Genomic DNA, 27,500 nt, shown 5'->3' on the forward strand with positions numbered 1-27,500 from the left:
CTGCTTGTATCATTGACGGGATGAGTATTGTTTAAAAGATGAAAGGTAACAAGCTTACTTTTGAAGAGCTGGCGGAACAGATGTTTATTTCTGTCATCCGAACTAGTGCTAGCAGTGAAGGCACTGATGTTTTTTATGTTTACCGGCAGCTATCTATCAAAGGAGCAGAGGGCCATACGAGGTTCAGAAAGTGGGATATGTTTCACTAACATTATTCCTGGTCACAAGATCCTTCAATGGAGATGTCTCCTGTCCTACAATGATAGTAAGACGAAACTGATCAGCTTCCTCGTCAGCCAATGGAAAAAAGTTTCGCATGCGAGAAAAACTGGGTGGAAAAAACTATGTATGTTACATGTGATAACCTTTGCTTCAGACTCCCACATAATGATGTTATTGAAGAAGACAACCTGAAAACGTCCCAGGAAGAAGCAGACCCCAGAGTCATCTTTCACGGGAAACATGCAGCTCCTCATGTATCGTCCATCATCATGATAGCTGAAGATACAGACATCATTCTTCTCTGCCTTGTCTTCCACAAAGAAATTGACTGCAGTGTGTATGTGAAATGTGGTACAGCTACTCGAACCAGATATATCAGCATCTCCAAAGTGTCAGCTGCCCTGGGCCATGATATGTGTGTTTCTCTTCTCAGATTACATTCATTTACAGGATGTGACACAGTCAGCACTTTTAGTGGTCGAGGAAAGCTAGCTGCACTGAAACTGCTTATGACACATGATCGCTTATGACACATGATCACTTCTGAGATGTCTTCATCAAACTTGAGGAAGAGTGCCAGCTCAAAGATGAAAATTTCCAGGTCTTGGAAGAATTTACATGCCGACTCAACGTTATTCACTCAGAAATCTGTGATGTTAACGAGATGCGCTATGAACTGTTCAGGGTGAAGGACGGACATGTAGAGTCTGCACAGCTGCCCCCCTGTAAGGGGGCCAACTATCAGGCTGCTAACTAGTATCGTGCACTGAGGGCAGATCCAAAAGTGCCAAGCCCACTGGAGTGCAAAGGCTGATCGTTGGGTGATGATGGAGAGAACTGCAGATATTTTTGGATGACAGGAGCACCAGCTGCGAATATAGTCCTGGAGTTCCTCTCCTGCAAATGCAAGAAGTCATGCAAGCTGCCATCCTGCCAGTGTATTGTGAATGGACTGCCTGTAATCAGGCCTGTATCCTGCAGGATTGCAAAAACATGAAGGATGACGATGTTGGTGATATGCAAGGAGGTGGATCAGATAGTGACAGCGACATTGAAACCCAATAAACATTTAAGGTTTCCTTTTATGTATAATGAAATGTAGTCATACCACTGCTGGGTATGGACCTGATTTTGCATAAATGGTAGCATTAATGTATAGGCTTATACAGGTATCTGGGAAATTTAATTAATGTTGATTACATATGATGTTTCAACTTTATTTTCATTTTCATATGCGTTATTGTTGTCATTTTTTGTTATCAAATACTGTAATGGACAATCTAAAAAGGTTCCCATGCATATGTAACAACTTATAAGATGCAATTTAAACATAAAGCTTTCAGGTTTGTGGATCTGAATAAATTCCTATGACTATTTTGTTGCACAAGAATAAAGTTGTCTGTTATTGCGGTCGGAAATATGACGTTTTTATGTTGAGACCCCACCCACAAATCAACAGCTCAATTGACCTTAAGCTGTGAGTCAACACATGTCCATCATGCTGCATTGTGTTGCAGATACATATAGCTAATCAGAAAATACCAAAAATGTTTGGTGCCCCCGGATGGTACCAATTGGTTAAAATCAGGGTGCTGGCTCACGGACTAATATATATACACATATATATATATATATATATATATATATATATTATATATATAGGCTATATAAATATATATATATATATATATATATATGTATATGTATATATATATATATATATATATATATATATATATATATATATATAATATACATATATATATATATGTATATATATATATATATATATATATATATGTATATATATATATATATATATATATATGTATATATATATATATATATATATATATATATATATATATATATATATATATATATATATATATATATACATGTATATAATATATGTATATTTATATGTATATATATATATATATATATATATATATGTATATATACATATATAATTTTTTATATATATACATATATATATAATATATAATATATATATATGTGTGTGTGTGTGTGTGTGTGCGTGCGTTTGTGTGTGTGTGTATACGATATGTATATTTAAATACCATTTGTCGTCAGAAACTTCAAGATTATCCTAAATGAAGGCATATGTTTCTAGGAAATAGGATTCATAAGTCACAGCCAATGCCATTTTCCTACTTTAATTCGGTTACTTCCATTCTTTAAAGTATACTATAGAAATTAGTTTTAAATAATGTAATGCTTAATAGATAAAACATAATATGGAATATGGAAGATAGTTGCGCAAGGAAAATAAATTGTGGGAACGAGACTAATACCCAATAAATATGATGGATTCCGTGATATTAGTAATCAAGGTCATTATCGATCCTCAAATATAAACACCTTAGTGAAAAGATAATTTTGAAGTAAGAAGACTTTATAGATCAATCTTAAAATCCCATATCGTTAAGTAAATGGATCAATATTCTATTCTCTCTTCTCAATTGCAAAGTAAGTTGGAGTCTTCAATTTAATTACAAACAAATTATGCTTCAATTAAGAGATCTATCAATATGTCTCATCAACAAAATATAAATAATTTCTTATTCCCATAACTATAAAAGTGGTCTGTACCTTATTTCACTGTGGCATACTGTTCTATTGAGTAACCAGCTTTCTTGATTATTTATTAACATTAGTTTAAAATTTGGTCAAATGACATCTATATACGGGTACCTACCATAGACAGTGACACCTTTGGTATAATATTATAGACTCTTATTATAAGTAGAGATACTTGGAAGGCGTTTGTGGAAAAATCGAGTTTATTTAGGACATATGGAAAGATTAGTCATGTCCTAATGAGAAAGTTCTCTGTTTTTTATTATATCGCAAAATTTTCCTATATGTCCAGTGCACTTTGATTTAGTGAAACCTTTGGAGATATTTGGGTCTATCTACTAATTTTGATTGCAGTTGGCGTTGATTCTACATAAATACCTTTTTATTTGCTTTTTTTTGTCAATTTGTATAATGCCAATGCTAGTTTTAATATAATAGATGTGTAGCTAACATATCATTCATTTTATTTCAGGTGTGAAAGTTCTGGGAAATATCAAAACTCAATATAAAGAAAAAACTGGTTAATTCACATATAAAGACTGCAATTGAATGAAGGAACCATTTGCAAATTTATGTTTAATATGTGAGCTTGTGAGCATGCCAAACATTTCAAAGTTGAGGCAATATATATTCATGAAATAATTTTCAAGCGAAACTTGTATATAGATGAAAATTGAGTGAACTCTATTTGAAAAATATTATTGTCATTTTTATGAAACTGGTCATTTATAATCTACGGTGTTCATGGAAATTCAACAGAAATTCAAAAGGGATTTCTGTGAATCACATTTCAGTGAAGTGAGTGCGTTATGAGATATGAATTCAGTGTTACAAATACAATACAGATAAGGGAAAATATCTCTGCAAAAATAGAATAACGGTTCAATAACTTTCTGCTCTGGCACATACTCCCTAGCTTCCCTAGCATTACCAGTTAAAGCTGGGAATAAAAATACAATAGAAAGTGTTACAGGAAGAACGGTTACTTCCGTTACGGGAGAACTCTTAATCAGCCTAAGTTAAACTGCGATATCCTGAAGGTCCTTGAGAGAAAAGATGGCGATGGTTGGCTGGTCATTTCCCATCCTCCTCCTTCCAGTTTTCATGGTCATCATTTTATTTGGCGACGGTAAGTGGTTCGCTGTTATTTTTTCTTATAATCAATTTCCTTTATTGTTTCGATCGCTCTTCCTATCATCTTATGTTGCCATATTACAGTTATTTGCAGTTTCCTAAAACTAAAACATACAAAAAGTTCCAAGTTCCTATTATATATCATCAATATTCGCTAAATCAAAAGTAATAAGTTTTTCCGTCTGTCATCTGTGCATCTTTAAAAGAAAATAATATTAAACTTCAACTTTCTTTCCGTTGATTTCAAGATAAACGCAATGTTGATAGAAGTTTTTTCTTTTATTTCGTTCAGGTATTTTCTTCCACTGATTCCTCGTTCTAGAAAAATAAATAAATAAAAAATACAGAGAACTGCTGTTTTTTTATAAGAAAAGTCAGTTAATTAACCATTTCTTTCCCATAGTCTTTGTTTTTTTATTATCCAGGATTATTCTATAACTCTTTCTATTCTTCCTTTTCTTTACCCTTTTAATTGATTTCTTCATAACATATTACAATTTTTTTTCATTATTATTATAGTTCTTCTCTTATTCTTTGATTCTTTTCTATATCCCTTTCATACAAAGGTATTTTTTTACTGATATATTTTATTTATGTCATGGTATGCACTTTCCAACCCTGTCTTTGATGCAATTAAATTCTTGTAATTTGATTCTATAAGAAAAAACATATAATGCTGTAAAAAACTCCTTTGAAGTACTTGATGAATTTCCATTAGACATATATATATATATATATATATATATATATATATATATATATATATATATATATATATATATATATATATATATATATATATATATATATATATATATATATATATGTATATATATGTATAGATATATATATATATATATATATATATATATATATATATATATATATATATATATATATACATATATATATATATATATATATATATATATATATATATATATATATATATATATATATATATATATGTGTGTGTGTGTGTGTGTGTTTGTGTGTGTGTGTATGTGTGTGTGTGTATATATATGAATAATTGTTAACAGTGCCATGTAAATTCCACTCACAAAAGTTCCACACACGAAAATTCCCTCCAGAATATTCCAGCCACGAGAAAATTCCTCCTACTGACGTTCCACCACAAAAAAAAAAAAAAATACTTTATTTCATTTATTTATTCATTATATCTAATGAAATTTTTTTTTCTGATATGTGTGATCGCAAAACCGATATTGAATTGCAATTTTTTTATATAGATTAAAATAGGGTAAACAAAAAAAAAAACAGGTAATGTAAATAAGAAACATTTTCAATCTTTGAATCAGTTGAATATATAAAGAATATAGAATTATGGTTAAATATTTTTATTGCATATTATAAAGTTGAAATCAATTATTAATGCAACCTATATCAGATGATAATATAAAGAGAAACAAACAAAATTTATTTAACAATGCAAGTAATATGCTATAGGCCTACATTTTATGAATTCTATATTGCATGATGGTTTATAATTTTCTACTAGATTTATGAGTCTTTCATTTATAGACTAATTTTTTTGCTTTTCTGAGCCATATAAAATATGAATGATTTTAGTCAAGGTAAAAGCCTCCTCTTTATGGAGGGAAGAGTCTCGAAAGTGCCCACAAGTTTGGATGGATACCATCCACGGTATTGTTCGTCCTCAGTACGTCGTTAAGAGTGCGTCCATTTACATTTCAAATTTCGATTGGGAAAAGAGGTTCAACCTACCGTCTCTGTTCCCCTCTTCAAAGCTGAACACCAATATAAATCTGTTCTGTATAAGAAATACAATCTGTATGTATATGTTCGTCATAGGAAAGAAGTTCAAAATCATCCACAATATCAGATAATGGGTAAAAATGCAAAATAAACCTTCAGTCCAAACACTTGAGGGTAGACGAAAAAGGTACCAACAATATCACACTTGGGTATATGGAAGATCACCTAGAACCAACAGAAAAGGTAGTCTGCCGTGTACCTCCATTACGTGTTTTAATGGGGGCTCCTTGGACAGGCCTAAAAAATTGGTCTGAAATAGATGAATAACATACCAAATATTTCTGTGACTACAGTATATTTGAAAACAAATTTTGATAAAAAAAGGAGAAATACAGACATTTGTTATTTCTAGAGGCCTTCCAGACTAATCTAAAAGGCCTGAGATTTAGGGTTAGGGTAGACGAGGTCGGTACCATGAAAAATTAGTTCAAACAATCGGTTATATACTTCGGAACAAAAAACAGGTGGTATCCGAACTTTTTTTCCTTGTATACGGTATGTAATGCCAGTTATGTAGCCTTGAGGTCAATTTCACAATAAGGATAGCCTAAATCGTGTAGATTCCAACTGAAATTAACTTCAAATTACTTATGATCTGTATTAGTAAACAATTGAGTTAATTACATATTTCTATTTTAATTGTCCTTGCTAGACACCTCTAACTTGACTCGTCACTACATGATTACCACTTGATCTTAGTAACATGACTTTTGTTTTCTCATTTGTAAATTGGCTGAATTTCATTGTTTTAATGTTTCAATTATCTAGATCTGTCCTGAACACATTCTTCTCTTAACTGCAGCTGAAGTTCATGGCCGACTTGAATGATTTCTGTGAGGTACTGCTTTATTGTCAATGTTGCTCCTTTTCCTGATGTGATGGCTGGCTCTTAGAATGGATCGCAAGAGTCTGTACATGATAGTTATCCATTTTATCCTGAAGGCCTGGAGCTATGACCATGGCTGTTCTTTAGGTAGTAATCCTGTAATTCGGTGCAGCTGTGTCACAACGATTCGTCTCTGGGTCAACGTTATGCACCAGCGCCTTATTGTACTGAGCAAGTTGTGGAGCCCTACAATACCTTTCATAGGTGAGGCTGTATCCCTGTTAACTATATGCTCCAGTATTAGGTCTATTTCTGTCCTTGTAAAGGGGTTTGATGTTTGGCGGATGGAATAGGCCCCTTACTCCAATATTGACCAAATCTTTGGATCAGAATTTTAGTCTTTCTAGAAACAGTTCTGTCCAATGAGCGTTATTTGGCAGGTTAATTAAAAAGGAAACCTCAATCAGGGATGGGAAGTATTTGGAGGTAGTCCTCGCTGATGTTTGTTCTTAAAGCAAGCATCAGACCATGATGAATCCTATTTGTTAGCTAGATATTGCAACTCTAGTACTGAGCTAATGGGCCCAAACCGCCTCCCAATGCTTTACTGAAGAACTTTTCATAATGTTCATAGTCTTCTGTCATTTCTGTACTGGACTTCGGGAATTTCTCTGTCATGTCTCCTAGAATGAAATCCTTCAAGAGGGGGATAAGTCTTCTCTCATCTTTTTGGACAGTATTCTTCTTCGACTAAAGCTTTTCCTGCTATGCAGGGTCGCTATTTTTAGAGGACCCTTTCCAAGTTCTTCTGTCTCTGATGTCCTCCAATGTGAGATCTTTCTCCTCCATATCTGCTGTTACACACTCCATCCACCTTATCTTTGGTCTCCCCCGCCTCCTCCTACCTGGAACATCTCCAACATCCTCCTCCCAACATACTCCCGGTCTCTCCTCATTACGTGCCAAAACCAGTGGAGTCTCTTTTCTTGGATTATTTTTTGACACCTCTGTAACCTTTGTTGTTCCCCTTACCAAGTCATTCCTAACATTATTCCAGTCTCGTGATCCCAGCCACCAATCTTAGCATTATCATCTCTGCATCATCCATTTTCTTCTCAAAGATCTTTTTTCATGGACCAGGTCTCTGCACCATATGCCATGGCAGGTCTCACTACAGTTTTATGTACCTTTCCCTTTAAATTTAAGTTTATCTTTCGTTCATACAACACTCCCGGCACTCTTTTCCAATTATTCCATCCAGTTTGAATTCTACTGTTCACTTCCGTCTAGAGTTCTGCTGTTTCCTCCACATATGACCCTAGGTTCTTTAATTTTTCTGTCCTCTTTACTATTTCACCCAGCAAACGTATACCATTTAATTGGTTCCACGGGTTGCAACACTTATACTCTATTTTTTTTTTCAAATTCCTCTCCAGCTTCCCCTCCAATCCTTTTCTGGTTTCATCACACAGAACTATATCATCTGCAAACAGCATGGTCCATGGTGACTGTTCCCTCACTCTTTCAGTAATTACATCCATTACTATATTAAACAAGTAGGGGCTTAATGATGACCCCTGATGTAACTCAACCCTTATTTCAAACGTCTCGGTCAAACCAAAACTTATTCTTATTTGTGTGCCTGCGCCTTCATATACTAGTGTGCTACTGTTATTAACACACATTGAGTATGTGTTGTTTGAGATGTTGAGTCTTGAAATAAAGTCAATCATGTTAACTTTAAAATGGTTTATTCTCTAAAAACAACAATGTTAACGTCTCCATCACAGGAGTATAGCTGGTTTGGTCGGATGACCATTCCAGGTGAGGTATAGATAAGAACTGCCTAAAATATCGATATCACAGATATCGTATATTTAGTTATCTCAGCATTTAAACACAATATGTAAACTTTACATTAGTCTAGGAAGACACCTGCATCCGGAGGCGACACAACTCTTTCACACGGTATGGATTTGTGTTTATGCTTCATAAAAATGTTACATTGCTGAGACCTGCAGAATGCATCCTGTTATGATCTTGTCTGACTACAGCAAATCTCACGCTAGCTTCTTCTTCCACAATGACGTATTACGTCATGTGTTTTAAACATGTAATAACTGACTATTACATCAGCTCGGCCAGCTATCTCAATTTTTTTTTTTTAATTTAACAACACGCCAAAATATGTTACTTGGAGTGTGACTGGATATATGTATTATTCTTTGTTTAACTTTAGCCATAAGCAAATGAGGACGAATGTTCAAATAGGCATATTAAAAAAAAAATAATAACAATAATGCATATGAAAAGATATTACCAAAGCAAAGAAAAAAAATGCATGATAAATACAGATCACAGATATGGTACATTGCTAGCAAATGATTATATGGTACCAAAAAAAATACTGATATAAATATGATTCGGTAACTTGTTAAAGAATAATTGTTACCTTTGTCAGAAACATAGATTAACACAATACGGCAATTAATAAAAATATTTGTTACCTTGGTAAAGATTCAATTTTAGTGCACAAACACGAATTCCTGGTAAGTACACGTACCACGGTTTCGTACATATATATATATATATATATATATATATATATATATATATATATATATATATATATATATATATATATATATATATATATATATATATTTATATATAGGGCTTATATATTTTATTAGATGCCCATAGAATCTGTTTTTTTTTTTTTTCTCTTTTGTTTTAACATTCCGGCTTATATATTTTATTAGATGCCGAGAGAAAAAAAAATTATTCATTTTTTAAATGTTTTTTAAATGTATTTTTAAAAATGTTTTTTTAAAATGCAAATGTTCTATAGTCTCTTCAATTACATATTACTAGCATACTAACTGCTTTTTGTACACACGCTATTCCAAGACAATTTTACTCCTTTTAGCGAATGAAGTGGCCACTTTCAAACGGCTTTAAATTGAATTAAATAAGGAGTTTTGTCTGGACATGGCAAAACGTTCTGTTTTAGCTGCAAACTGTTCCCTAACCTACACCAAACAAGGATGTTAACAGCAATAAATATCAACACCGTCACAACTGTTCCTGCTAGTAGTATGGGGTGAAGAAATTCTTTATAAGTCGGTGACAGGTGGTCCATCTCTGTCAATTTCATCAACCGCTTGGCTACCTGTTTGTTGTATGGGAGAGGTAGTGATGGCATTGTAGTCGACCACGTGAAGTTCGCGAAGTAGGCTTGTTCTCTGATGATGGTCCTGATCCCTCTCACCATGGAATTAGGGGATGTCCCGATACAACCATCTGCTGCAACGAAGATTTGAGAATAGGACGTGGATCCGTCTGGGCATGATACATTGAAGCCGTCCTTGTCGTATCGTATCCACGAGCCGTTGTTCAGTCTGCAATTGAACTCATTATTGTCAAAGGGATAAAGCTTTTCCAGACAATTTTCACTTGTATGGGAGAGAGCACCGTCTAGCACTATACCTAACTCGCATGAATCCATTAAGTTTTTATGGAATTCAAATGAGTCAGCTGTACATATTTTTCTATCCATTGCATCTGAACAGTGAGTTAATTGATTTAAGTCTTTAATGACCGTATATGTTTCCTTGTCTGGGGAAATCAATACGTGTCCTGTCAAACTGGATATTACTGGATTTGAGTGATTCGTCATGAAAGTCAGAAATGGTGATATCCTGTAAGATTGCCAGTCATCAGAAGAATCAAAGGGAATTGTAATCATAATTTTGTTATTTTCAACGCTTACTGTAATTAGGCTGTAATAAAATTCTAACCTATGTGCGTCTAACAAAGGAACATAGCCTAGTTTCTCCCCTCCGTTCTCCAGAACTAACTTTAAGTATTTCATAGGCAACAAATGGGGCGACAGTACACCTTTAGTTGCTAACGTGATAGCTTCTACATAATCTTTTGATTTCTCAATGAAATGTGCAATTCTGTTATAAATGTGATCTATTTTTGAATCATAATACGTTAACGTTGCCAACAAATCCTGTACTTCCATAATCTGACTGATATTACTTGAATGTTCATTTACTAAATCCATAATTTGATTGATTGAAGCTAACTGATTCCTTAGTTCTGACATAATCAATTCATCTTCATGAGTCAAGAACTCAATTTTCTTATTTTGATTACTAATCTTAAGACAATTGGAAATTCCTAAACCTAAACTTGCAATAGACCCAAAGATGTTTAGTGCAGCAAAAATAAACGGGTTAAGCCTCTCTTTATGTTTGTGTCCTACAGTCTACATCAAAAGGTCATGAGCCAAAGATTCTGTCTCGTAAGTCTTATTTTGCAAGTCATCAGATAGCATCTCTGCAACTTTTAGTGTCGATCCAAGCGAACTCTCTGTAGTCAAATGAAAATGTCTTCTATGCAAATCATCTAATGAGACAGCACCCCTTGAAATGGCTCTTTTTAAGCTAGTGACATCATTCTCTGGAAGAAAAATTGCTTGCATATGCACTTCTAAAACTACGTTGCTTGATGTAATAAAAACGTCTTCTTGTCTTTCAACTATAGTGCCATATTTAAAATCTATACTTTTAGTTTTAGAGCTCATCCCACACGAGAAAAATGTCTGAGCGAACAATATCACTCCCAACAACAAAAAATTCATCTTGGAAACCTGTAACGAGAAAAATATACGTAATTACTCCTGTATTAAGAAGAAAATTTTTAACATACAAATAAAAATCTTTCCCTCACTTCTTTCCCTCTCTTTTTTTTTTTATTTCTTATGTGAGCCAATGGTACTATTCTCTCATCCGTGGGTTGGGATACGTTTTGAACTCTAAACCTATTGGCTGTTAATGTTTCCAAAATGTTAAATTGAGTCCTTTACGTACATTTACCTGTATGTATACATTATTACCCACGGTATATGTTTTAGTGGGCTTCGCTATTTTATCATGATTCCTTTTCATTATGAATTGTGATTCTTCTAAATTCTTTCGAATGATATCATAACGACTTTTGCTTGCATTTATACATTCTTTTATTGGATTTGGTAGATTAGTTGTAGGAGTTAATACATGGAAAGGCGTTCTAACTGGGGTACCATACAATGCTTCATGCGGTGACATTTTAATTGATATATGATATGAATGATTCAGAGTACTCAGTACCACAGGTATTGCAATATCCCAGTTGGGGTCTGATCCCCCTAGTGTTACTCTTAATATATTTAAAATATTCCTATTTGCTCTTTCCACTAGCCCATTTGACTGCGGGTGATATATCATGGTATTTATTTTCTTTATGCTAAGGAATTCACATAATGAGGTAAGAAAGTGATTATTAAATTCTCCACCCGAGTCTGAGATTATCATGTGTGGAATTCCATGTTTACAAATATAACACTCGTAAAACTTCCTAGCGCATTCAATCGCAGTTTTAGTTTTAAGTGCTATTAGTTCTGTATATCGAGTTAAAGCATCTACAATTACTAAGAGGTGCTTATTTCCTCTGTCTGACTCGTAAAATACTGTTAACAAATCTAAACGTATTCTTTCAAAGGGTTGACTGGGCATGGGATAAGCCCCTAAGCTGACAGGTGTTTTTGTATGCCCTTTGTTTTCCTGACATGTGCGACAATTAGCTAGCCTATGTGTTTTTTTGTATCTGTAAGCATTGTATGCCAATAAAAAAATGATTTGGCTCTCTGTGACATTAATGAGAACCCCGGGTGTCCATGTAATGGATTTGCATGCAACCAATTCAGGACAGTGGAAATAAGTGATATTGGTACCACTACCTGGTCGTTAGTTACATGTGGTGTATTGCTGGTTTTCCTTGTCACTGTCCTACACAGAATATTATCTTTGATTATATAATTCTGTTGCTTATACTATATATATACCCCTTTTCTTTATGATTGCCTTTCAAAGCATTTGTAATTGTTTCTAATTTCTGATCTTTTCTTTGCTCAGTCTGTAATAATTCAGCGCTCCAGCCTAAATCTTCTTGTTCAGATATCGTTTTAACAATAGGCATGGATGTTGATATATCTATTAATTCAGCTAAAGGCTCCGTACAAGATGACACGGGGTTGCGTTATAATGCATCCGCAATGATATTTGCTTTCCCAGGTAAATACCCGATTCTCGCGCCAAAGTCTTGAATGATCAAATGCCACCGAGTTCGTTTAGTGCTGTAGTTGAAGCCTTTAAAGAACTCGGTTAGTGGTTTATGGTCAGTAAGAACCTTAATGGGATAACCGTAGATTTTAAAATGCACTAGTGAATTAACAATAGCTAGCCCTTCCTTGTCTATTACTGCATACTTACTTTCGGAAGTTTTCAGTTTTCGAGAATAAAAAGCTATCGGGAAAAATTCTTTATCATATTGCTGAAGCAATACCCCTTCTACTCCTAAGTCTGAGGCGTCTGTTGCAATGAAGAATTCCTTACCGAAGTCAGGAAATTTTAAGATAGGAGAACTACACAGTTCATCTTTCAAGGTACTAAACGCCTGTTGATGATGCTCAGACCATATGAAATCTACGCCCTTCTTCGTAAGATCAGTTAAAGGAGCGGCTATTATTGAATAGTTGCGTATAAAACGCCTGTAATATCCACTACAACCCAGAAATTGCTGTATTCCCTTGACATTAGTAGGTATGGGAAAATTACATATAGCCGATACCTTATCTTGGACTACTTAAAGACCTTGGCTTGACACCATGAAACCCAAATATATCAATTCTGTTTTGAAAAATTCACACTTACTAATCTTTGCCCTTATGTTATGTTGTCTTAATCTCTGTAGTACTAGTTCTAACTTACGTAGATGTTCTTCTAAGGTGTTGGAAAAGATTACAAGGTCGTCCATATAGGCATGCAATATATCCCCTAGCAAGTCTCCAAACACTATTTTAATCATTCTTGTAAATGTTATGGGAGCACAACGTAAACCAAAAGGCATCCGTAAAAATTCATAATGTCCCCTGGCTGTGCTGAAGGCTGTGTATGGGATACTATCTTCTTCTAATGATATCTGGTGAAAGCCTTTAAGTAAGTCCAAACTGGTAAAATATTTATTCTGACCTAACAAAATCAAAATATTGTCAGTACATGGCACTGGGAATCGATCAGGGATCGTTCCTCATTTATACGACGGAAGTCTACGCAGATACGCCATGTTTGATCTTTTTTCGGTACAACTATTATTGGAAAATTATAAGGGCTGTTTGATTTCCTAATGACTCCTTCCTCTAGCATTTTACCTACTTCATCATTTATTTCATTCTGGAATTTCATAGGGAGTCTGTACGAGGGTACATAGATAATTTTCTGCTTGTCCTTTAATCTTATTTGATGCTCGATCACATCTGTTTTTCCTAAGGATCCATCCGTAGTGGAAAAAACATCATGATATTTAGTTAAAAGTCCAAAAATTTTCTACTGAATTTCTTCGTCTTGAATGTCTTTATTGATTTTATTTTTAATAGATTGCAAGAGGGATTCATCCGCAACTGATTGAGTGTGATTGATTTCAGCAACGGTAAGAATATGATGTTTATAAACTTTTACATTCACATTCAAGATATGTTGATTTTTGTGAATTACTAAAGTGTTATTTAAATGATTAAAGACTTCAATATTACATTGTTGATGTGAGCCTACTGTATAAATAGCTTGTGTGACAGACAATCCGTTACTTTTCAAAGTGTCGGAAAGGATTAATATTTCAGATCCCGGTAATGTTTTCTTTATTTGCACTATTAAATTCGAAGATACGTTTGGCTCGATAGATTGCGTGCAAGATGATATTACGGGTGAACGAGAATTCTGCTGCGTCGCGTATATTATTTCTTTATTAGTGAGAAAAGTTATTGGTTCTTCAACGTACGTTACGGTTACATTTGTCGTCTCCTTTTTATCCAAAACTGATTTTAAGGTATTAGAAGACTTATAGAATTTTCCTTTGATATACACGCCGTGCTTGGCAGGGGCTAAGATAATGTTTTGATTTCCCATAGATGGGTATCCTATAATTACAGCTGGATACATATCAATGTTTTGTACAACAACAAATGTATCGGCAAACGTGAGTTTACCCACCTTGAACTGAACATGAGTTATGCCTATTACATTTAATTCATTATTTCCTATACCTGAGAGTCTCACTCCTGATTTTTCTATCGGAAAGTTCGAAAACAACAAATGATGTGTCCTCAAATCCATTATATTACGTGGACTACCAGAGTCAAAAAATAACGTAAAGGATTTATGTTCTAAATTTACAGCATATAATGTTGGTCGTAACTCATTTGGCTTATTATTGTAAGAATTCGTTGCAAATCTACGGGAGCATCAACTGATTTACTTAATTCGGCTGTGTGTTTCATAGGAAAATATATTGCCTCACAATGATCTGATAAAATATTAAATTGATTATTCAATACTACTGATGTTGACTTGAATGACCTTGACCCAACATCACTCTCTTCCCCACTGGAGTTAATTATGTGGTATTTGCTTTGCTCTGCACATTCTGAAAAGTAGTCTGACCTTGCGAGGTCTGGTTTGACGACCCAGGCTCAGCGTTATTCGAAGAAGTGTTTGTTTGTTTCGGATACTGAACTACATTGACGTTTGGTTGTTTCTTCTCATTATTAAAATGAGGATTTTTCTTTTTATTTCCATATGGAACTGACTGTGGAATTGACTGTGTATTTCTAGGATCTGTTGTGTCTTACGCGAGTAGCACTGACTATATGAATGAGTCGAACTATTATGTATCGAACAGAATTTCGTTCTGCAGTCCGCGATCAAGTGACCTTGACGTTTGCAATTATAACACGTCATTCCCGCAACTTGACTATTATCAACTACATTCACTTGTTGTGGCTTTGTTTCATTCTTTGCTAAAACTTGAGTTAATACGGGATCAAGGTCAGGACACTTCGACATGTGTTTCTTTATCTGTTTATATACATCCAATTCCGTACTTGCAGGCATTAACTTTTTATCAAAACACCGCACTAAAGCTTCAGGCAACATAATTGTCATGCAAGTTAAATACATTAATCGTAAAAAATCTTTCACGGAGATGTTATCTCTAGTAACCCAAGTGGAATTACCTAAAATATCTTGATATTCATTAAGCCTATCAGCTATGAGAGCTGCTCTCTCAATAACATTAAGCCGAGTCATAGTGGCTTGATTAAGTGTATTTCTTAACGTTAATACTATATCCAAGGCTTCTTCACCCCCATAGACCGCGCGTAACCTAACTTTGAAATCATCCCATGTAACTGCTTCTTGAAATGAAACACCTCTTAAATACGCACTCGCATCCCCTTGGAAAAATCTATAAAACTTTTAGCTTCTTGTAATTGTACAAAAGGGTCTACGATTTGTTTGGCATTTAAATGGCCATCAACGGATGAAATCCATGACTCCACATTTTGAGGCAAGAACCCATTAACCCGACCCTGAAAAGGAAGGATTGCAGACCTGGCATTTACAAGCGTCACAATCGGGAGAGGATTAATCTATCTTACGCCACTAGGTCCAGGGATGGGGCTCACAGGCGGCGCCATGACTACTGTATTTCTTTTTCTATCTCTTTGACCCCTTGCAATTCTATCAAAATATCTATATGAATACAGACGTCCACTGCGTAAATGCATAGCACTCATTGATAAAGATTATAACGAAATTCCCCAAAACATTGCTACTAATCCCAAGACATTTCCCGAGAATTAAGAAAACGGAACACAAAGATATTTCCCGAGAATTTCTGAAAGAAAACGGAATTAGCACAAAGAGAGAAAAAATTCTAGATGAGAATTCGGAGTTGAACACAGTTTCCTTTAATGAAAGGAAAATAAGAGATTAGCAAACCACTCACCCCGGTAATAATCGACTAACGACTCGTGATAACTACACTTCACTGCCCAAACTAAAATGAATAAGAAAATTGTACTTAGCTTTATATGGTTTTGTGTGATGTCGTCATATCCTCTCTCTCTCTTGATGTTTGGGTGAATGTATTCGGTCCGATTTCCTCTCTCTCTCTTGTTGTTTGGGTGAATGTTTCGGTCCGATTTCCGTTGAATGTAGTGCATCCTAGATATGTTTTGTAAGCGTTGAACGTCAGTCCTTGGGTTTCCTAGGATGTTGATTGAAGATCCAGTACATCAGTTTGTATGTATAACATTCATTAAATGTTTGCTTCTTTGATGGACTATGATACTTAGTCAAAATTGTAGATTCCTTACTTTTGATTTCTTGAAGATCTTTCTCTGGTTTTTACAGCTTTATTGTTGATTTCTTGAAGATCTTTCTCTAATTGTTAGAGTTTTATTGTTGATTTCTTGAAGATCTATCTCTGATTCTTAGAGTGTTATCGCTGCCACCATTTATTAGTGTGCTACTGTTATTAACACACATTGAGTATGTGTTGTTTGAGATGTTGAGTCTTGAAATAAAGTCAATCATGTTAACTTTAAAATGGTTTATTCTCTAAAAACAACAGTGTTAACATCTCCATCACAGGAGTATAGCTGGTTTGGTCGGATGACCATTCCAGGTGAAGTATAGATAAGAACTGCCTAAAATATCGATATCACAGATATCGTATATTTAGTTATCTCAGCATTTAAACACAATATGTAAACCTTACATTAGTCTAGGAAGACACCTGCATCCGGTGGCGACACAACTCTTTCACACGGTATGCATTTGTGTTTATGCTTCATAAAAATGTTACATTACTGAGACCTGCAAAATGCATCCTGTTATGATCTTGTCTGACTACAGCAAATCTCACGCTAGCTTCTTCTTCCACAATGACGTATTACGTCATGTGTTTTAAACATGTAATAACTGACTATTACACATATAGATCTCTGATCAGAATAACATATTTCTCTTGTGTTCCCCTCTCTCTTCAACATCTCCATATAGCCTGCCGTGGAACTCAATTATAAGCCTTCCCCGAGTCAATAAATACTATATGTAATTCCTTAAGGACTTCTCTATATTTTTCCATCAATTGCCTTAGTGCAAACATTGCGTCCGTCATGCTTCTGCCTGGCATAAATCAAAAACTGGTCTTCTCCAATCTTGGTCTCTTCCCTTATCCTACGCTCTATAGTCCTTTCCCAAAGCTTCATAGTATGTGGGAGGAGTTTGATTGCCCTATAATTATTACAATTTCTTACATCTCCCCTTTTCTTTGAATATGGGTATTAAAAAGCTATTCCTCCACATTCTGGGTATCTTTTCTTCCCGGTGTATCTTTTTCATCAGATCCCACTGCATATCCACTCCAAATTCCCCCAAACATTTCCAGACTTCCACTGGGATCTTATCAGGCCCGGTAGCTTTTCCATTTTCCATCTTGCTGAGGGCAACATTAATTTATTCTCTATCTATATCTCTTACCATTCCTAAATCTGGATTTCCATCGGCAATTATAGATCTTGGATTTTCTTAATTTAGCAATGTTTCTAAATACTGCTTCCACCTTACTTTTATATCACTTGAGCTACACATTAACACACTGTATGCATTCTTTATCTGCTTAATGTGGGTAATATCTTTGGTCGCTTTATTTCTTCCTTTAGTAATACTGTAAATCTTCTTTTGACCCTCCTTTGTGTCCCAATTTTCATATACATTATCCAATGCTAGTTTTTATTTTTTACTCTGCCACTGCCCCTTTTGCTTCTTTCTTTGCTAATCTGCTTCTCTCCCTATCTTCTTCAGTGCCTTTTTCATCATACCTGTGTGGTCTGACAATTCTCATAGAACTTCCTCTACATCACCAGACCAAAACTCTGATGTAATCTAGAGCAGCGGCTGCAACGTTTCCCTTTGATGGATGCATTTAATGAAATCTCAGCAAGAACCTCATATTCTGTAAGGAGGTACTCTGCCCTACATTGATATATATTCCTATAGCTCCATAGAAGGCCAGCTCCAGGTGAAAGTTACTCAACAGGATGAGAAGTCTATCAAACATTGGAGCTTCAATTGATTGGATTGAATATGCCTTGAAGATTACTGCAAGGTCATACGACATGACAATATATTCCTGATTGATTTCCTCGGTAACCAGTAGACTTCTCCTTATGGTATCCTCGACAATATTATTTCCACCAAACGAGTAAGGAATAAGATCTATGTAGGTAATCTTCTGGACTAGAAGTCTGTCATGGAGAAACTAAAAAGAAACCAACGAACAGTGCTCTAGCATCGCTCAAGACAGCAGTAACCAATAAAAGTCACTCATTTATTTGGCAATAGCTGCATAGCCGTACTTCTCGTTCTCTGGTGCTAGGACATCAAACCTAACCATGCTGAACTGACGGTGCATTGGGAAAGCTCACATGCTCGTCCTTCAAACTGTTGATGGTTTTTACCACTTCAAGTGTTGAACTGCTGGAGTCTATTTGTCTCACCCTTGTTTTCGTAAAATATTCCAACAGTTTCATGTAGGGCAGCTTTGCCATTCAAAATGACCATGTGTACATCGTATTTGTCCAAAGCCAGTCCTGTAACAGCAAACTCTGTTTCCATAGCTTTACTCTCATCATAGCTTTGGGTACATCCTAAACGATTAGGAATATAAAGGTTGAGGTTGGATCCCATAAGTGTGTCAATCTCTATACCAAGGACTGTCTGCTTCCATGGGCGTACTGATCTACGGGATACATTATATACCCCCTCAGATGACAGTCTCCAATTTCCTCTGCTTACTTTCCTGTTTTTAAATACTAGTTAGATTATAAAGGGCACAGAAGAGGGCCTACAAAAACAGCTACAGGGTCTTAAGAAGGTCTGAAGATCAGTTTTCAAAGTATCGACTGTAGCTAGAATTCTTATCTGCCATTTTGGCATCTCTAGCATCTAATTCCGGAAGTAGAAGTTAGCATTTTGAATGCTAGTGTGACATTTTTCGGTGTCATCCGGCAGGTGACGTCTTGCTATATCCTCAGTTACACGAGAGCTAAACAGGAAATTGCTTCTGTGGTCATCAAAAAGTGCAATCAATATTACATCTTTGAATCTATCCTGCACCTTTCCCATGAAAGGTTTTGGGTGTAGCTTTCAAAGTTTTGAAGACCTCCACCATTTGCAATAAACTCCAAATTGTATATATCAATTGAAGAAGATACCAGTACTGTCTATTGTCAATACCTTCGATTCTATAAACGAAAGAATTGCACAGAAGATTTCAGCATGCAGCTGTCTAGTTGTTGCTTCCTTTGTAATATGGATTGATAGCCGCTATTCAACTTCTTTGAGATAACTTCCATAACAGAACTTAACTTGGAGATCCTTGCCATCCAAACCTTTTATACAATCATTAGTGATGTGCTGAGTGAGAGCCATAATTTTTTGGAGAACTATCATGTGAGAGCCAGTCTGAAAGAGTTTCTGATTCCATCAAGGTGGACCAAATGCGATAAACAAACTCATATTTGTTAAACAATGCCTTAATAAGAGTATGAACTGTCATATACACGAAGTACCAATAATGCATTGACAGGTACTTGATTGGAAAATAACAATAACATAATCAAAGATAAAACATAGAATTATTGTATACATTTACATTTAGTGTAATAATAATAAAGATGATATTTTCCAAGCTATTCACAAATAAACCTTCACGATGCTTTGAAAACTAACATTCCTCCATATTTGTGGGGAGAATGTAGACCAGACAACACCTGTCATGCGCTTGCACATCGGGTTCGAACACTGGTTCAAACATAACATCAATTAAACTCAAGTTTTGGATCAGTTGATATTAAGAATGGCAACTCTGTAAACTCACACTAGGCTTAGTAAGAGGAGTCGGTGGAGGCCAATGCAATAAGAAAAATAAAAAGGTAATTCACCCAACTGTATTCTAAAACATTTGATGATTCATGTAAAGTTCAACTCAGCTGGTATCTACAGGATTTGAGCTAGTCTAGTTTCAACATTGGCCTTAGGGCTACATAACTTAGGGTCTCTGGCATCGCATACACAATGCAAAAAAATTTTGACTCCACCTGTTTTGTGTACATAGGTATATAACCGATTGTTTGAGCCAATTTTGAATGGTACCGATCTTGTCTACCCTAACTCTAAGTTTTAGGCCTTTTATAGTAATCGGGCAGGCCTATAGCAATGGCAAATATGTCTGTATTTTTTATTTCTATCCAAATTTTTTAGCAAATACACTCTGGTGTCAAAAGTATTTGTTATCCTATTCATCTATTCCAGATCCATTTTTAGGCCTGTTCATTGGGCCCCTCTTAAAACACGCAACGAGAGAGGAACAGCAGACTGCCATTTCTATTGCTTTTGGATGATCCTCCATATACCTAAGTGTGATATTATTGGTACCTGCTTCGTCTACCCTCAAGCCTCTGGGCTGAAGGTTTTAATGCACATAAGTATTTCACTTTCAATGCAAAAGTAGGGTCAGTATTATACTGAACCTTCCTACCGATATCATAAATCTTAAAACCATCATCAGTGGCCTAATTGAAGTCTAATTCCTGATACATCGTCACTTACAAACACTGATGTGAAAGTGATGCACAAAGATAATTCAAAATCCATGATACATTGCATTGGGTGAGTTTTTTAACATAAACCAAAGGTAGCTAAAAAAAAATATTTTTGCAGGTAACCTCTTGTAACAGTGCAAAATTTTTCGAAGGGTGGAATTTTTGAGGGTGCAATAATTGGGAGGAATTTCCGTTGGTAGAACTTTCGAACCACCATATAAATAAAACCATATTTTCATTTGTAAGTGTGTGCACAAACACACACACACACGCACACACACACACACACACACACACACACATATATATATATATATATATATATATATATATATATATATATATATATATAGTATATGTGTGTGTAAATATATATATATATATATATATATATATATATATATATACATATATATATATATATATATATATATATATATATATATATATATATATATATATGTATATATATATATATATATATATATATATATATATATATATATATATATATATATATATATATATATATATATATATACAGAGAGAGAGAGAGAGAGAGAGAGAGAGAGAGAGAGAGAGAGAGAGAGAGAGAGAGAGAGAGAGAGAGAGAGAGAGAGAGAGAGAGAGGCATGCAGTAGCCTAATATTTATTACCTACGACTTATTGGCAGTAATATATAAACTGATAGAAACTTTAAAAAGTGAAATTCTAAAAGAAAATAATTTTTAAAAACTTCGGAAATAAAGTCTTGAAAAATAAATAGTGTAATTTTTTTTGTTCAAGGAATGAGAAATATTGCATTCATTCCTTGATTAAAGTTGACTCCCTAAAACAGTTCACGTCTTGAATAATGCCCGACAAAGCTTTACGCCCAATCCAAAGCCAGGAAAGACGATGGATATTATGAAGCGTTTGTTTATTTTAATCACTTTCTTTATATCCCTCACCCTAACGTTACACGAAGCAATGGGATGAATGCATTTTAATATCCTCTATGCGGCATTTTTATGCCAGTGAGTGAGAAGGAATACCTTAAAGAGCACCTTAAGTGGGAAAAGAGATATCCAGAAAGAGCTGTGAAAGGCAAGAATGTCGGCAGGAGAGGGTTGGTGGAATAGGGGCTTTCCTTGAAAGGACTCTTAGTACACGGACTAAGGCAGGATCCAAGCCAGTGAAAATTCTGCCTTTGCCATAAGGGCGGAGGGTTTAGGCAAAATTCCATTTTTATTCTTATTTTTCGTCCTCCCCGGCGTGAGGAGATGGAAGATAAGGAGGAATGCAATAAGAGAGCCTTTCTGTCATGATATGAGATATTCTTTGTATGTCTTTGGAGGCTTTAGGATCTAATTTTGGCAAGGGAAGGAGGAAACGAGGATCCGACGGAGGAGAAACTAAAATCTTTTCATACGAACAAATATGTTTACGTATAATCCTATTTCAGTTTTGATTTCAGTGAGATGTGGAAACTAAAATCTGACCAAAACACTGAAAACATGTATGGAAGGGGAAACGTGGAAATGAAGTAAAGGAAGGATAAAGAAATAAATTACCTTAAAAATTATTGGAATATTTATCTCAGTTAAAATACAACAAAAAAGTTGAAAAATTTCTCATCAAAATGGGCAATTTATAGCAATCAAATTTTCATTGATTAACCTACAATGATTATTCCTTCAATGCAACTACTTCAACTGACATTAAAAAAAAAGAAAACAGAAAAAAAAATCACGGGACTCTTCGAATTACTCCTGTAATTTTAGGTATCCATGTAATTATGGCTGTTTAATTTCGATCTCTTAAACCGTTCCTTAAAATCGTAGTTACCAATTTTATCTCATAGATTACTCATCACAATAAATAACGCAATTAATTAACCGACTCAGGTGTCATTTCCGCTAACTTTCCAACCTCATCTGTGTTTTTTTTTTTTTTTTTTTTTTTTTGGCTTTAAAAGTACTGCTGCCTAATCAACAGAGAGTTCTGTTTATGATATTTAAATGGAATCTAGAACTAATGCACAAAAATTAAAATAAACATTGCGTTAATTATTTAACAGAATCAATTATTCTTTCGAATATTAATTGCATTTCCCATGAGAGAAATAGTTAACTATGACTCAAACATCTAAATGGGCAATGTCAGACATATTTTATTTTTCAAAAGTATAAAACTAAAAAAAAAAAAAAATAAATAAAACATAACAAAGAAGAACAAAGAAACTTAAGCATCAATAAAACTGGCTAATACTTTGTTTAAAGAATTAATAATAATAATAATAATAATAATAATAATAATAATAATAATAATAATAATAATAATAATAATAATAATAATAATAATAATAATAATAATAATAATAATAATAAGAAGAAGAAGAAGAAGAAGAAGAAGAAGAAGATTTATCAACAATATCATGAAAATTAGATTAGTGGAAATCCTAGACTTTCGGCAAATGAATTATAAAAATCGTATAGAAAAACATAAGCTACGAAGAATTGAAAACCGGAGACTATCAGTGATATTTCAAATATAATGATAATCATAGAGAGAGAGAGAGAGAGAGAGAGAGAGAGAGAGAGAGAGAGAGAGAGAGAGAGAGAGAGAGAGAGAGAGAGAGAGAGAGGTTATATATGATTTATTGTTTTATTTTTGGTTTTCTGACATCCTTACATCGAGGTTCATGGATGCCAATATCATTTGCTATAATCGAAATGTTGAAAGGAAATTCATTTCAAGACCATAAAAACTAACAGGTCAGTACATTATTTAAATAGCTTTCAGAAGACCTGCTTCTGAAATAGATCTAAAATGCCACTAACATTGTAAAGGACATCCTGTCCTAGAATCTTGGTAAGCTTGAACTTGCTATTTCCACTTCGAGTCTCAAACATATATCTATTCCTCACTGTTAGGGGTTACCAAACAATCATTGAAATATGACGGACCAATGTGAAGCCGACATAGTGTAGTCTCTCACTTTCAACGGGCCTTTGTGTTATACCTCCAAGGAGATATAACACTCGTTATTTACCTAATCTTATTTTCATATAGGGTATCCAAATGCTGCTTCCAAGTATTATAAAGCAAACTCTTCATGCACGATGAAAAGTCATTATAGAGCAATCCAATTACAGCTTTATTTGCCACTCAATCCGCCTGCTTAATTTCAGGCTCACCTATGTGTGCCGGAACATAACAAAATGCAACTGGTATCCCATTCATGTGAATAATAAATAATATCTCTAAAATCTTTAATACTCAGGAATTCAAAACATTTAAAGCTTGTAGGAAACTGCCTTTATCACTAAAAATTGTAAAATTCCCCTTCTTTAACGCTATTATTTCAATAGCAATCTGTATAGCATATAGTTCGGTAGTAAATATAAACAAAAATATGGGAAGTGCACTTCTACAGTTGATGGCACTGTTGTGTACTTTGAATTAAATACCAGCAGTAGATTTGAAATCATTAAGAAAGATAACATTCAATTTGCTATGCTCTTCAACATATTCCATAAACAACAGAAGAGGCTTCTAAGTCAGTCATGTTCTTTTTTATGTCAATAAAATATCTGCAGAAAGATGTCTCTGGTAATTTCCATAGAATTGTTGGTGATATGCTTAAAGGAAGAAAAAATTTTCCAGCTATATCAGAACTGTTTATTAACTGTTTCACCCGAAACCCAAGAGGTTGCAGAGATTTTACGTGCAAACCATAATACCTAGATTGCATTACAAGGTTTCAGTCTGAAATGCAAAGGAATAACAAAGTCTTTTCTAACTTGAAAATACCGAACAATACAAGACCATGAGATGGGCAAAGTTCAAAAGGCTTCTGTGGCTAATCTGATACCAGTATGACAAATAGAATCTAAAATCTATATTTGGATTGGAGAGGCTGAGAAGTATTTTTTTTTCTCTTTGTAAAACTAAAGTACTTGAGACATTTTATAGAATTTTAACTAAGGAACTCGTGTCAGCTTGCAATCAAATATGAACCCTAAAAATCTAGCTTCATTTAAACATGCCTTGTATGTACATTTCCGAATCTGAATGTAGTCCCCGAATACGAATGTAATTGACAACAAGTTTTTCTTGACGACAAGTTACATGAACCCAATGAATAATTTTAACAATCGAAAGGTGCAGGTTTCTCTCAACCATTGCCATTCTAGTTCCAGCAAACGATGTGGAGAGATTATCTACAAACACTCTTGAGAGAATATCGCGGAGAATGACAAAAGATATCCTATTTACGGCTAGCGCAAATAGGGGTATACTTAACAAACTACCCTAGAGAACCTCTTCCAGACATTTACTCTCTGCCAGAGTTTTGCCAACCTTAACAGGACATATAAAGAATAAGCAACCGAAGAAGATGCCTTACTGAAGAAACAAATAACGTCCATGCTTAAGAATGAATGTTATTACTGTATGTCAAAATCAATGTCTCTTGTAACTGTAACTATAGAAATGGGGTGTTCAGACACTTAACTTCAAAATAAACTCGATTTATGCTTATAACATCTTACACTTTATCAATGCATATATTATAATGATGTCGCAAATTTGTCAAAAGCGAGCATCATATCTTAAATAAAGAACTTATAATTCATATTAACCATGGCATTTTAACTCAATTTGTCATGTTTAGAAAAAATGAATCTACTGTCAAGTTAAAAGAAGCATATAAATATTATTCCTTTTTTGCTGTGTCATAGTTTTTTTTATGTTGCAAAATAGCGAAAAACAAAAAACAAGCGCTCAAAAATCTCTCCTTTCAACATTCACCTCGCACACCGCTTGTTTACACATGGCACATGCAGCGAGATTTGGCTGCTGCTCGTTCCTGAATGCAGACAAGCGACGGCACAATGGGAGAACGCTCCGATGAATACAAAAACACGACAGGGTCTGTCAATAACATCGTGTTTTCATAGTCCTTCTCAACTGGATGAATAGACACGCCTAAAATATATCTTTGTTTATTTATATGTATATCAATCATTCTCAGATTAACTGGCTATCACGTTTATATCTAATGTGTAAGTATCCGACAATTCCCCAAATATAAAACGAAAGTCTATCTGTCATAAGTCAGAAATCCAAAATTTATTAGCATATATACTGTATACTTTACTCCTCCTATGAGTAATGTGGCTGCCAGTGGGTTATTTTTTTATCAGAGTGATGATAAGTATAATTAGCTTTTTAAAAAAAATCTCAATATGTTTGAAATACAGCGGAGAAAATTTACCGAACACAAAATTCCTGTATATGATATATATCATAAATGTATTTGCACTCTGTTGTGAATATAGTTTCCCTACGGTACAGAAGGGGGTGAAAGGTGGAAATGTTAGCTGTGCAATGGGCTTTTAGTTAAAAAAAAAATCAGGGATAATACAAACCATTTGTTTCTTTTGGAGATTGCAAAAGTGGGAATTGGATAGTTCAGTAGAAGCACTACGGAATTCAATGCATGGAATATTGTAACAGCTAAGTGAGAATTGTAATGTTGCAAAAAGTTATTGGAGTTATACCGTAATCAACAGAGACATTCTTAATCATGCAACAACAATCTTCAAGCTATTACTCTATAGATATTCTCCATATCATTAATCAACTACATCTAAGAACAGTTGACTTTGGTAAAAGAGCATGAAAAAATCATAGAGAAATTCATTATATATCTCAGCTATTAAATCTTCGTCATATCTCAGCAAATATATAACCAGTGAATATCGTTTACTCATATATTCCTCGGCAGCTACCTGTTTGTTGAATACGCTCTCCTAGTTCAGTATATTTGAAACTATAAACATAAAAATTCTGCAGTCCACCATAGGTTATTTTCTGTATTAATGTACCTTCATCATTTAGTTATAGAATTTTTTATCATATTTAATTTGGAATTCCCTACCATATACTCTTTAAATACAACCAAAAAAAATCTTTCAGGTAATGATAATTTTTTGATCACATACAACTTTTTACAGCGTCATCGTCCCCTAAATTTTTCTAACCTTTAAGTCCCACAAATTTTACACAAATCAGTCTTGATGATTCTTGTGAATCTTATATTTCTATGGGAAAAATTTTACGAGACTTTCCCATCCTGATTTTGAAAATATCCTTCTCATATACTATTGTTCCAACATTTACTTGTAATTACTATTAATGTCTTGCCTCACTTAATCTTTGATCTCGTCTTATCTAATTCCAAACTCTTGCCTAACAGTAACTGATAAAAATTAATCACCTCTACATGCCAACTTATCTCAGCCTTCCGATTGTAATACAATCATTCACCAACTTCAAAGTTTCTATCCAGTCAGAAACTCATGCCCATTTATATAG

At 34.3% G+C, this 27,500-nt stretch overlaps 1 protein-coding gene across 1 annotated transcript in view; it reads left to right on the top strand.

Moving 5' to 3' along the window:
• The window catches only part of LOC137653230 (locomotion-related protein Hikaru genki-like), a 384,986-nt gene that overhangs the window by 108,555 nt on the left and 248,931 nt on the right, over positions 1–27,500 (top strand). Inside the window, exon 2 of the mRNA XM_068386598.1 lies at positions 3,299–3,955. Within this exon, the coding sequence (XP_068242699.1) occupies positions 3,883–3,955 (73 nt within the window). The 5' untranslated portion in view covers positions 3,299–3,882. The remainder of the gene's footprint in view (positions 1–3,298; positions 3,956–27,500) is intronic.

Source organism: Palaemon carinicauda, chromosome 14, assembly GCF_036898095.1.
Source record: "Palaemon carinicauda isolate YSFRI2023 chromosome 14, ASM3689809v2, whole genome shotgun sequence".
NCBI classification, from domain to species: domain Eukaryota; kingdom Metazoa; phylum Arthropoda; class Malacostraca; order Decapoda; family Palaemonidae; genus Palaemon; species Palaemon carinicauda.